This window comes from Pocillopora damicornis, chromosome 11 (genome assembly GCF_964200805.1).
Source record: "Pocillopora damicornis chromosome 11, jaPocDami1.2, whole genome shotgun sequence".
Taxonomy (NCBI): domain Eukaryota; kingdom Metazoa; phylum Cnidaria; class Anthozoa; order Scleractinia; family Pocilloporidae; genus Pocillopora; species Pocillopora damicornis.
Genome location: NC_142680.1, coordinates 22,523,715 through 22,536,777, shown reverse-complemented (window position 1 = coordinate 22,536,777; position 13,063 = coordinate 22,523,715). Strand labels below are relative to the sequence as shown.

Genomic DNA, 13,063 nt, shown 5'->3' with positions numbered 1-13,063 from the left:
CGTCAGTTGATTTTTTACTTGAAACAGAAGCACGCAAATGCTCGTGTTCACATCTTGAATCCATCTAAACAATCCCTTCTAAGGTAAACAGAAACTTAAAATTACGAGAACGTATCGGAACAAAGAAAAACGTGTTTAGTGCTCGCACTCAAGCATCAAGTATTGAATCGATCTTGTCATGTTAACTGGAACTGCATGGAAAGTGATTTCGGATCAATATCAGTATCTGGGCAACTGCCCACCTACCCCTCCCTTAACCCAACATTAATGAGTTAGGGGAGGGGTAGGTGGGCAGTTGCCCAGATACTGATAATGATCCGTGATTTCAAAAGAACACATCATTTATCTGAGGTCCTCAGCAGACGTGATGTTCCCAGGTAACCTGGCCTCTCTGAAACAATAAACTTCACCTCCCCAGAAGAAACAATTGCACCTTAAAAATTGATGTAAACTGACAAAGTTGGTATGAGGGATGGGGGGGGGGGGCAAGAGCAGGAATAAGGGGCAAGGAGAAAAGAAGGGAGGGGAAAGTATCACACACTTAACTAGAAATTTAGTTTGCAGTCAAGTTATTTACACAAAAAGGCTGTCTGAGAGAAAGTTGTGTCAAAATAAGTTTAATTCAAAGTCATGATTTTTTTTTTTTACAACAAACTGAACATAAATGATCACCGACCAACAATTTTATCCCGTATCCCTGTCTTGACAATAAACTAAGACTTGCACCTTTTTATGACAAATTCCATGAAAGAAAATGGATCAATCTAGCACTAGAATTCTTAAACTCTATAAACCCCATGAGAGAAATATGTTTATCTTGGGGATATCAAGGCAATTCCATTCGCAAGAAACAAGATATCGCCAGATGCTCACAGTTTTGTATGTTAAGACAATTTATTGTACATTTTATAAACAAAACAAACAAAAAAAGTAATAGAGTCGTTTATTTTGACCAGTTGATCCACTGATAGTTATCTGGTAGACTTGGATCATCTTCCTGCAAAACAGATCAAGCAAGGATTTGAAATATCTGTGCTAGTGTAACAGTTGACTAGGCATATTTTCCACTTAACCCCTTAACTCCCAGATCAAATATGTAATTCTCCTTACAGTGAACTACACAATTCTTACAATGTTAGTTCAGAGAATTTAGTATTGAATCAACTGATTAACCCCTAAATTGATATTTTTCTTTGTTCTCATCACTTATCTGGTTGATATTGCATTGATACTGTAAGGAGAAATTCTGTCTTGGTCACTTATGGGAGTTAAAGGGTTAATTTGGAACACAGAAAGAAAACTGCAGTTGTAAGTTAAAAGTTACTCAAAGAGTTTTCAGCACCTACCTTCGCATATCTTGCAAAACGTTGTGATGGAATGTGTCTGTAAGGTGGCACATAACGTCTCTGACGGAAAAAGAAAAACATCGAGCAAAAGATATATGTGTGTAATGAAGAGAAAGAGAAGCTGCATCCAGTTACTAGCAACATTATAATAACTATTAATCAGTGTCTCCAAGTAAGCCATAGATTTTAATGAGCACTGTGGTTAAAATAAACTGTTTTCTAAAACCAAAAGGTTAAAAATTTAATACAGTGTTACCTCTCTTGACCAACTAAGCAATGCAACTGGAATCTGCAATCCAAGAACGACAGCAAAACAGATGGCTGTATTTCTTTTCCAGTTGCGCGGATTGCACCACCATCCACCGGTCGGTGACCACACATACTTCGGATAATCAAACTTTTTTACCCCTCCCTGGATACAAAAGCAAAGGAAAATAATTAACCTACATCCATATAACATCAGGGACGAGAAAATCCACCAAAAATGCGCAAAATTGTGTAGAAACAAACCATTTTCTGGCAATACTAATCTCAGCCCCTGTCGACCAAGTAGCCAGGCCTTGCCTCCTTTGCTCGCAGGGAACCCCGGGACTTTTCTCCCATAGCTCCTTGCGGTCGCACAACGCATGCTTGGACGCTTTGCCGCTTCAACAAATTTTCAAAGATGGCGGAGTCGACGGAACTGGTAAGGTCGGGTGAAAAAAAATTAATTTAATCAGACATTTAATCCTCGCATTTGACGCGCCAAAATTTTCGAAAAACTTTCCAGAATACTCACTTTATCCATCAGTATAATCTTCTAGGAGTTTCTCTTCCTTGTAGATTTGTTATGAGCAATGTTTACGTTGCCAATAGACTTGTCAACCATACGAAGCGGTCTTTCGTGTTTGCAAATCGGAAGTCGCTAAGATTTTCGTGATCTTGGTGTAGCGTGATTCTTATTTTCTGTTTTGAATTCCTACAGTCCCCTAAAGCTCCAACGGATGATGCAGGTAATTTTTCCTTTATAATAAACGAGTTTATTAAAATGTAGATTAATGAACTTTTGGCAATTAACAAGTTTTTATCAACAAAATGGAATTAAACTTTTATCTTCTTTGTGGATATTTTTGTATCGGTATTAGGTGATTCAACTGACCAGGAATACGAAATCACAGCTGATATGATGGTGCACGATATTGATGATGAAACAACTATGGATGAGGAAGAATTAATGGCAGACAAGGACGAATTTAATGAAGATGAACTATCAGCGCTTCAAAAGGTAAAGAAAAAAAGCTTTTATCCCAATTCATTACCAAAAACGTTTTCAGTTTTTTGGGAGACTGAATTTTTGAGCTGTGTTTTAATTTTAGATAGGGGAAAAAATGAAAAAACAGCGTTTTTTTTTGCACTTTTTCACTTTCTAGATATTGACTGTTTCTTCCTGTTTCAGGTGTAAAAATAGCAACGTTTTTTTGTCAATTATTTTTTTTTTGACCCATTAGTGCAATTTAAGTAATAAGGTGTCAATATTCATAGCTCACTTACATTGTATTGTAGGATTTAGATCAATGAACAAAGTTTGAAATCTGGGCTTAGTTGTTTGAAGGCTGATTTGTGCTAACCCAAGGTTAAATTTTAATCTGAGTTTCTTCATTCCTTCATTCTAAAGCCTGTTTGGGATAATTTCTCATGTTCTTTTAAGAGCATTAAATAGTCATATTCTAGAAAAAAAGAATTTGACTGAATTTTGTTTTAAAGCTATTAGATCTGAAATCAGATTTCACATTAACCCTGGCTTATTTTAACCCAGCTTTGAACAACTTGGCCCTGTTTTAATTCATTTTTCAGAAGTAAAATTGAAATTATTTTATTGAATGAAAACTTTTGCCTTTTCATTACTTTGGCCATTATCTAATCTGCAGTTCTTATCAAATATTTCACCATACAGAAAAAAAAAAATTTAAAAAGGGGTATTGTCATCTTTCACCCCGGATGGGATGGTAGTCCATTACAAGTCCTCCCTCCTCTCCCCTTCTGCCTCCCAGTATTTTGTTAGACTTCTCTATCAAGTTGCCATTACCAATTTATACTCTTTGGGGGGGGGGGGGGTTGTTCAAAGCTGGGTTGAGTTTACCTAGGGTTAGTGTGAAATTTGATTTCGATATAATTTGTTGATTGGATGGTCTAAAAAGAATTGGGAACATTTTCTCTAAATGTGGATTAAAATTTAACCCTGGGTTAGTGCTAATTAACTGTGGAACAATTGGGCCTTGGATGGAGAGAGATACTTTCAGAGTTTAATTTCGTATACAAGGACACAACATATAGTGATCAGGTCTGAAACTTAGACCTCATGTCGAAGCTTTCAGTTTGTTTATTTCAAGACCACTGCATCTCCTACTTACTCTTCTATAAAATGAAATGCTTAGAACTATTCCTGCTCTTAATAGTATCAAAGACATTTTTGTATATATGACTAGGAACAGGACATGCCTCTTGCGGAATTGATGGCAATGTATGGGTACTCAGATGAGGCTAACCCAGAAGCTGATGTACCTTTAGATGAGATTAAGCCTGAGCCTCTTCCCCCTCTGATTGACGCCAGTGAAATTGATCCTCCACATCCTGTTAATCCACTGCTTGGAGAAAGTGCTCTGCCAGAAACTACAGAGTCTCCAGCAGTTCATTCCCCAGACTCTCCTCTGTCAGTGCCATCACCAGGGTCTCCACAGTCCCCTCCTTCACCAAGAGCTAGTCGGGATAACAACTTCTTTCCCGAAAACCAAAGGATAACCAGAGGATGTAAGTAATACACTCTGATAAGTGATCAAAAAGTAATTTCTCTGCACAGGACCTCTATGTTTTTAAGCAGATGAATGATGAGAATTAAGAGGAGGGAAATTATCTGATTTGCCGGTAAGACCAAATTCTCATCACTGAAAGTATAAGAAGTGTATTCGAACAGTAAAGAGACTTTCTTTTTGGACAGTTTTTAACCCATATTCATTGACAGCTCTTGTAGCCATTCTTCAGCTCCCTTAGATTCTGGAATGAATAATGGTATTTTAATATTTTTTGGTCCTCAGTGGCTGCTGCTTATAGTTATTTCAATCTTGGTGAAAGTTCTTCATCTTCTGATGATGAGGATTATTCACCTGAAGACTGGAAGAAGGTGAGAGAAGCACTTTCTTGATGAATGTAGTAGCGTGCCTCTGTTTTCATACAGTGGTTAATAGATTTCTGTTGAATTGAGAAGTAAATTGTATACAGTGTACTATGTGAGTTTATTTTAGTTCTGACTAGAGCACTCTGTTGACTGGTTCTGTAGTGTAGCTAGTAACTTTTATGAAACTGTATTTATTTATATACTAACTATATATTTATCTACTTTTTTTAGGAGATTCAAATTGGACCTGATCATCAGGCAGAAGTCCCAGAAGTACTGGGTCCAAACTATCAAGATGGTGAGTTGATCTAATTGTTTCCAATTGGTATTCAAACCAAAACAAATATAAAAAAAAAATACAAAACAAAAAAAACAATGTGATTTATATGTGCTTGATCTTTTCTGAAAACAGCTCCATATTCAAAAGATGACAAGTGTCTTTGGGATCCAAGGAAAGTTAATGGAAAAGATTGTAAGTCCATTTTTCTTTCATTTCATTGCTACATCTTTATCCTGGCGGCATCTTACGGTCTGCACTCTTTTACATACTTACATGTAGCTAGCAAAATATGGAACTCTCTCCCAGACACTTCCAAAACATTAAATTTTCTAGAATACAAGCAGGAGATCCTCAGATATGAAGCTTTTCCACAGTAGATCTACAATGCATCATGTTGTATATAGTTTATAAATAACATTGGAATTGTAATATAGCATATTTTTATTTTATTTTAGCTTATTTTCTTGAAGATATTAGCTCTACAGCTACACTGTGAATTTTGAGCATAAATATAGCATATGTATGTATGTATTATGTACGTATGTATGTATGTATGTACGTACGTATGTATGTATCACGTACAGTGCAGATATGACTTTCTGATTTTCCAGCTGATATCCTTTTTTTGTTCCCCTTTCAGTGCAGCGATATCTCAATGCAATATGCCAAATACCAGGCTTGGAGGGAATGAGGAGAGATGTTATTAGAGATGACGAACAGGTAAATGGAAATTTTCATCTACAATAGTGTCAGAGTTGAAGTAATAATCTGGAACATAGAACAAGAAGTGATTACTGTAGGCAGTTGCAGATAAGCTGTACTCACAGATAAGCCACACTATGCATTTGGCAACTCAAATTTTAGAAGAAATCACTAGAAATCACAAATAAAGTCCTAACCCTTTAACTCCCAATGAGTGACCAAGACAGAATTTCTCCTTACATTATTAGTACAATTTTAAGTGGAAAAGTGATGAGAATAAAGAAAAATATCAGTAAGAGGATTATAAGTCAATTCAATACCAAATTCTCCAAACTAACATCACAAGAACTGTATGGCAGACTTTTAGGAGAATTGCTAATGAGATCTTGGGAGTTTAAGGGCTAAGGAAGTACAAGGTAGCTTTAGATTACTTGCTTCGATGAATATACACCTGCACAAAATCACTTACCTTGAAAATGGAGAATACTTTGAATCATTACCTATAATAGTATCCTATAATTACCTATAATAGTATCCTCTATGGTATAGACATCACATCTACCAACTTAGACTTATTTTCTTCTTACAGTTCAACCTGCTTTCACCTAGTTTTTCCTAGTACTACAAAATTGGTGGTTTTCATTCGTGAGTTAACTATAATTTGGTCCAAATCTGCAGGCCCTGTACTTGCTTTTACAGTGCGACTATATTGTGGAAGAAGCTATTAGCAAAAGGAAATCGCAAACAAATCCACAAGCAGGTTTGTGATAATTTATTCCCTAAACTTCATTTAAAAAAGTAAATATTTGTCTTAACATAGTCAAGATATTGTGATCAGTAAAAGCTAGAAAAAAGGCTTATATTGCATGGTGTGCATGTATTTTATTGTTTAGAAATGGCTCTTTGGTCTGAAGACGAGTGCAGAGACTTTGAAAGTGGTGAGTTATTACATGTAATTGTTATTACATGAAAATGTTTAAAATTTGTAATAATTATTTAATATTTTTCAAATATAAATTATTTAATTTTTTGAGAAGATTTTTGAGAAAAACATGTCATGGCTGTACCAGTTCAGTCTGATGGTGCAGAGGAGTGAGTGCAGGTTTCCTTCTTCTTTCAGGCTTGAGAGTTTATGGGAAGGATTTTAGACAGATACAAAAAAATAAGGTAGGGTAGGCTCTGATCTATTTCATGCCCAAAATATGATGGACTGAGTTGTTAACTGGGTAAAAATGATAGAATGAAATTTGATCAACTTTGTGAAATAGTCAGTTAAACTGGATTCTTTTTCCAATCTTTTGCTAATTTATAGTACTTTTAGACCAGGTTTCTCATTCCAAAATTTAATTTTATGTTAATATTTCAATTGTTGATAGAATGTTTGTGTTTTGATTCAAGGTATGATTTGAATGGTATGAACAAGTTTCATTGTTTTGTGTTTCTGATTAAGATAGAATGAAAATAATCATTAGACAGGTTTGGAGATTTGAACGGAAGGAAAACTCTAAACTTAAACATTTGTGTATTGCAGGTTATATCACGCAGTGTGGGTGAAATTGTTCAGTTTTATTATTTGTGGAAGAAAACTGAACGTCATGATGCATTTGCTTGCCAAACAAGGTTAACCAAAAAGAAATATGCATTTCATCCTGGTATCACGTAAGTGTTATTTGAGTTTGTTTGATAAGTAAACTTGCAGTGATCTGTTTACTGAAGGAGATGCCTTATATTTTGTTGTGAACATGGGGCCAAAAAAAATATTATACATGTTATGTATGGTCTGATGGGAAACAGTTGGTTTGTTTTCCCAAGAGTCCTGATGTTTCCTGAGACAAAGTTGAGGGAAACATCAGGATTCAAGGGAAAACAGAACTAACTAGTTTCCTGAGGAACCGTACATCAAGTGCTTTGTTATATATTTAGATCTTCCCATAACCAATTATGTGCTGTTGTATTTGGCGTGTGGGCAACGACTGCGCAATTGTATCCTGGTCGTGATACATTTGAATTTGATCAGGAGCACATGACTAAGAATCAACCAATCACAGTACTTGTTTTGTTGAGTGAAAGTCTAGGTATATATATATGTATATATCTGAGTCCCCCATAATGAATTGAAGCACACAACTTCAAATTTTTTGGCTACAAGTTAAAAGATGGCATGTTTTAAGCTTGGAAATTGATTTAATGGGCATGATGATGGACAGTTACTTGAGTCATTATTGTTAAACTGAGGTTTCAATTTGATTCAGGGATTACATGGACAGATTCTTGGATGAAAATGAAAGTGCTGCATCAAGTCGTGCATCCAGTCCCCACAACTTTACAACATCAAGAGCATGGCCAGGAAATGGCATTGCACCTACCACCATTCAAACCTCAAGTCAGTCAGTAGCAATACAACCAGCCTATACTATTGGAGCCCCTACAGCAGCCCAGAGCACTGTCGTCACAATCAATGGCTCAAATTCCAATGCTTCATCTGTCTCATTGCCAAGGAGAGAGAGGGAATCCCATGAGAATCCTACCAACAGACAAGTGCAGCAACAGCAATCTTGTGTTCCAACATCTGTTATAGTTTCAGGTCCAGATTCTGGTGGCGAACCGCCAACCAAAAAGTTAAAAATTCTTCCTGGTTCACGGCCAAAGCTTATCAACAGCATGCTGAGTAAACCACCTCCTTTGAAACCTATTGTGTCAGCAGGATCTGGGGCATTCCATCCAAATAATCTAGGAAGTGTACCATTGCCTCCAACAAGTGTTTCAAGTTTTAACACATCAAATTCTCATGAACCTTCTTATCTACCTGTGCAGAACACACCAGCTGTTACAGATTCTCTTCTCTTTACCCACAACAAGTGATGTCTGCTCAGACTTAAAATGGTGTTACTGTCACATTTGCTGGTGCAGATGAATACCCATCAGTGAACTTCACAAAGAAGAAATTGTTTCACAATGCAGATGCCTTTTCTCTACTCCCAAGCTTTTGGGCTAAATACAACTTAAGGCTTTTACACTAATTAGTGTTACAATTAGTTAATTCTCGCCTGTATCTGCGATATATTTCCATGTAAATTAATTCACAAGGCTTTGGTGTTAGATCAAGACAACAACTTCTACCTGATAAATTTGAATATTCTCATGACCTGTTTGTGGGATGATGTGTGGATATTATAGGGAGAAGTTATATGTTAATCACTTCGAGGAGTTAAAGGGTTAGTGAACACTTTCCTAAAGCTGACATCTCTTCCTACAGCCATGTCGGCAAAACTCTATCAAGTTGCATAGTACCCTAACTTTAAAAGGCTCCTGGCACCTATGTAAACCTACTGTGTACAAAGTTGAATAATAGTAAGAATTAATGTACATTGCATTATCATAATCCTGTGGCGTTATGAAATTATTTATTAAATCTGGCCATGAAAGAAAGTTACATTGTCCCAAATATTTGGTCGGACAGAGGAAGGTTTTAATTAGAGAGTTTTAGTCAGAGTTTTTTTGTTCATTGGACAGTATTTTCACTGTAGGGATCTTTGAATTTTTTCTCATTGTAGTATTGTAGACTGTACAACTGGTTTTCAACCTGCAAAATGTTGGTAGCTAATTTAGGTTGTAACTAACAAATTAGGCTGCTGGTTGAAATTTCAAGTGAGGCAGTTCAAAGATAGAGTTTGATATTGAATAATTGTTTGTGTACAACTTCAGTCTACCGTATTTACCCGCGGATAGGCCGCACTTTTTTCCCAGAAAAATGGGACCGAAATTGGGGTTGCGGCTTATACGCAGGTACAAGCGTTTTGACACCTCATTAATATGCACGAGAACTCACGGTAGTACAGTAAATTGGCGTTTTAATGTTCGCTTTAAATTGTTCCTAACTTACAACACATACAACTACCCGGTACTCGACCTCAACAATTTTTTTTTTTCCCATGAAAACCATTGAAAGTTTGGGGTGCGGCCAATACGCGGGTGCGGCCTATCTGCGGGTAAATACGGTATTTTGCTTTTCCAAGCGATCTAGGCTAGAAATCCAGCCAGCAATTGCAGATTTGCTTTCCAGGAAAATTTTGCTATCCTGCTGACTGGCTGTTGGCTTCCTCAGCCTGAATTTATTTATTTTCCCTATGAGGATTCAGTTTATTTTGAGTGTTTAGTGCAAAAGTTATAGTAATATTTTTCCTTCTAGCCACAATTTTAAGATGCAGAATAACTCTAAGACTTTCATTTTTAAAACTGCTGTAAATGCTATTTTTCCTTGAGGAGAGGAGCACTTGTGGATGTTAATTCAAAAAATCTGCTGGTCAATTTATCACAACTGCTCCTTTTTTCTTTCAAAAATTATTGGGTGTTTTTAATATGATTTTTTTTAAGGGTGCAACCTAAAGTATTTGCTAGTTATATTTCTTTAAAAAACTTTAATGCTGGGCTTATCAGAGAATTCCGTAGGTTCGATGGAGTTGTTTGATGGATTTAAAGGACAGATGTGAGCAGTCACTTTTCCCTCTTTCAAAATTTTAAATTGAATAAGCAGTTACTTAATAATGAAGTTTGTTGAAATGATATAATTATAATAATTGTTATATTTGGTAGACTAGGGATAAGAACTGACCTATCCAATTACTGATGTATCCAGTGTGTGATGTAGTGTTTTGAAGTTTGGTTTTGCAGTAACACTCTTTGAAGTTTATACGTAAGGTAGTAAATTCAATTTTCCCTTGCCAAATCAAAATGTGATTTATCCAGGAAAGTTATGACTTTCTGTTTCATTGCTACAAATCTTGTCAAAATTTTTAATAACGTTTTGAAAAGGGGCATGTTTCCTCATGAACAATCAGTAATGATTAAGAAATGTGTTTCTCTTCATAAATTTTTTTTATTTGACGAGGTGCATAAGAAATAAATGCATGGGTTTCTGTGCCATAAAATTGGCAAATACAAAGGAAACATTATAAATGCAAAGACTTTTTCTTTTCCTAGCATAAGAAAAACAAATCATCTATGGCTGATTGCTTTCATGCTAAAACTAGTTATAAGAAGGAAAATTTGTATTTTGGTTAACAACAATAATACTGTTTATACTAAAAATCATTAAGGCGATCTTTGGCTTAAATGTATAATAAAAATACACTGTTGTCAGCTTGGTGGGATTTATTTTAGGTTTGTAAGCTGGGTGAGCTGTTACTCTATTGAAATCATGCAATTTTATTTTGTATGCACTCTAAAGAACTACCTTGGATTGATTTCAATGATAAATATATATATCCTATTTGGATGTTTTGGTGTGTAGTATCACTGGGTATTTTTACAAGTTGTGCAAAATACAGACAATGAGTTACTCAGTGATACTAAATACAAAAACATCTAATAAGTTATTTAGTATCCAAATGCTTTATTTCACATGCATTTCTTAAAGAGTGAGAAGGGAGAGCTGATTGGAAAGTGTAGCGCACTTAGCCACCTGGTTAAACAGGTTTTTTTTTTTAACCATAGAAAATAACTGACTGTACAATATTGCAGGATATTTGTACTTGATTCACACATCATTTTTACTTTACTTGGTGCAGTTGGATAATACAATATATTAATTTAAAAAGTATTGAACAAAGGTCATCAGAGATCAGTGTATTTGTTTCAGTTGCTGTCATTATTAAGATTCATTGTCAAATTGTAAATTTGAACTGTAACAGTTTCTCATAAAGATAACCATGGCAACACCCAGATATGTGGCCTTACTATTTGGTTGGCTAAAATAATACTATTCAATTTCAAAATCTTTCTTTGTTCTCTGTTTCTTTGAAAGGTTAAAATTTCCTGGCTCATTAGAGAATGGGAAGCTATTAAAGACTTGGCCTGTGGAGCAGGCATAATTTTGGCTAGAAAGTGTTCAGTATTTTCTTAACGAAAATTTTTGCAGCCATCTTTGATTTAAATGGCAGCAAAGGCTTGGGGAAGAAAGGAATTTGTACCAAGGGGGTAGTCCACAGTAAAAAAACTCAGAGGGGTGGGGGTGGGGGAGTGAAGCTTACACAGTCAGCAAGATAAGATTTGGTGTATACTGTGTTAAGTATGCAATTCTTTGATGGGAAAACCTTCAATATTTAAAAAAACTGCCAAACTTTCAAATACATTGGCATTACATTTAATGCTACATAACAACTCACTCAAATGAAATCAGCAATCGAGAAAAAGGAAACTTGCCTTTCATTAACGCCTTCACTTCTAAGATCTCATTAATAATTCTCATTAGTAATTCTCATTACTGTCTGTCATACAATTATTATGATGTTACAGCAGTTTGGAGAATTTGGTCTTGGATCAACCAATAATTCCCTAATTTACATGTTTTTATTCTCATCACTTGTCTGCTTGATATTGCAGTAATATTGTAAGGAGAAATTCTGTCTGGGTCTCCAGTGGGAGTTAAAGGGTTAATGATTTCACAGATGTGCAGTCTGAGTGAGCCACTGGTAATCCATTGGTGAGTGAGCAAGGTTTTCAGTAATAGCTGTTAACTGGCAGCCTACCACCACCCGTAAGACCTCTTGCTGCTGTCTGTTAAGCCTGCAGGCTGGAACTCCTGTTTGGGATTTGCTTTGCAGCCTGATTACTGGGTGTAACTGCTCACTGTGCCTAATATACCTTTGCTAAATATAAAAAGTTATCGAAACTCATGAGCTAACCTTGTATGAAACAGCCCTCCTTACTGCTTAGATCAGTGCAATTTTCAAAGCAGTATTTGAAGAAACTTCAAAGGGTGTTCATACTCTGGGCCCGGTTCAAAGGCTGATTAGGGCTGACCCAAGGTTGAATTGTAATCTGAGGTTCCTAATTAGTCCTTTGTTCAAAAAGGCTCTATTGGGCAGTTTTCTCTATTCTTTATAGAGCATCCAATCATCGAATTCTGTACAAAAAGAACTCTACTAAATATTCTTTTAAAGCTTTCAGATCTGAAATCAGATTTCTCACTAACCCTAGGTTAGCTAAACCCAACTTCGAATGAACCGGCCATGTTGTGTTTCCGATGAATTAACACATTCTTTTCTTGTCCACTTCTTGGGTAGGAGATGGCATTTTTTCAACCCGTTACCGATCCTTTCTTGAGTGTTCGGAAAGTTAGGCTTCAATCAAACGGCAACACGCAGTATTATCTTTGCACTTGTGATGACAGAGGATACTGTAAAAAACAGATGTCAGCATTTAACACATACTGCATTTGGTCTAGTTGAGCGCTTCATTCCATTGTATCCACCATCTTAACTGCGACATGATAACCAGCGACAAGGACAAAGATCCAGGCTAACATCACAAGGCTGGTCACAAACTGAGAAATAATATGCAAGGTTACATTGAAGTGGAGCCATGTTGAACGACGAAAGGGCGGTTAATTATTTTTTTCAGTTTCAAGCTAGAAATTTAGCTTACCAATGTGGGAAGTAGTTCTTTCAGTCGATAACCCATAGCTTAGGGTACTTTTATTTAAACAGAGATGTCAGAAGAGAATCCTTCCTGCACTTTATTTTCGTCCGAATGTGCACGCACGTAAGGTAATAGGAACGCGGTTATCATTTTTGACCATGCTCA

General features: G+C 36.0%; 2 protein-coding genes and 1 long non-coding RNA gene across 3 annotated transcripts; 1 reads left to right on the top strand and 2 right to left on the bottom strand.

Annotated features, from left to right (window-relative positions):
- Positions 1–601: 601 nt before the first annotated feature.
- On the bottom strand, positions 602–1,962 carry LOC113678291 (uncharacterized). Its single transcript, XM_089187264.1, has 4 exons — positions 1,857–1,962; positions 1,603–1,758; positions 1,347–1,406; positions 602–997 (listed from the first exon to the last, which is right to left on the bottom strand). The coding sequence occupies exons 1-4, from the start codon at positions 1,857–1,859 to the stop codon at positions 944–946; spliced, it is 273 nt and encodes a 90-aa protein (XP_089043390.1). The 5' UTR covers positions 1,860–1,962; the 3' UTR covers positions 602–943.
- Positions 1,963–1,988: 26 nt separating this feature from the next.
- On the top strand, positions 1,989–10,618 carry LOC113678293 (mesoderm induction early response protein 1-like). The gene is made up of 13 exons (XM_027195173.2): positions 1,989–2,031; positions 2,311–2,338; positions 2,471–2,610; positions 3,812–4,133; positions 4,418–4,503; positions 4,729–4,795; positions 4,910–4,969; positions 5,418–5,497; positions 6,158–6,239; positions 6,373–6,417; positions 6,600–6,646; positions 7,011–7,138; positions 7,732–10,618. Exons 1-13 carry the CDS (start codon positions 2,011–2,013, stop codon positions 8,339–8,341), a joined length of 1,716 nt encoding a protein of 571 aa, XP_027050974.2. The 5' UTR covers positions 1,989–2,010; the 3' UTR covers positions 8,342–10,618.
- Positions 10,619–11,605: 987 nt separating this feature from the next.
- Positions 11,606–13,062, bottom strand: LOC149038303 (uncharacterized). The gene is made up of 2 exons (XR_016181068.1): positions 12,905–13,062; positions 11,606–12,803 (listed from the first exon to the last, which is right to left on the bottom strand). It is a non-coding gene; the product is annotated as an uncharacterized LOC149038303 (long non-coding RNA).
- Position 13,063: the final 1 nt, after the last annotated feature.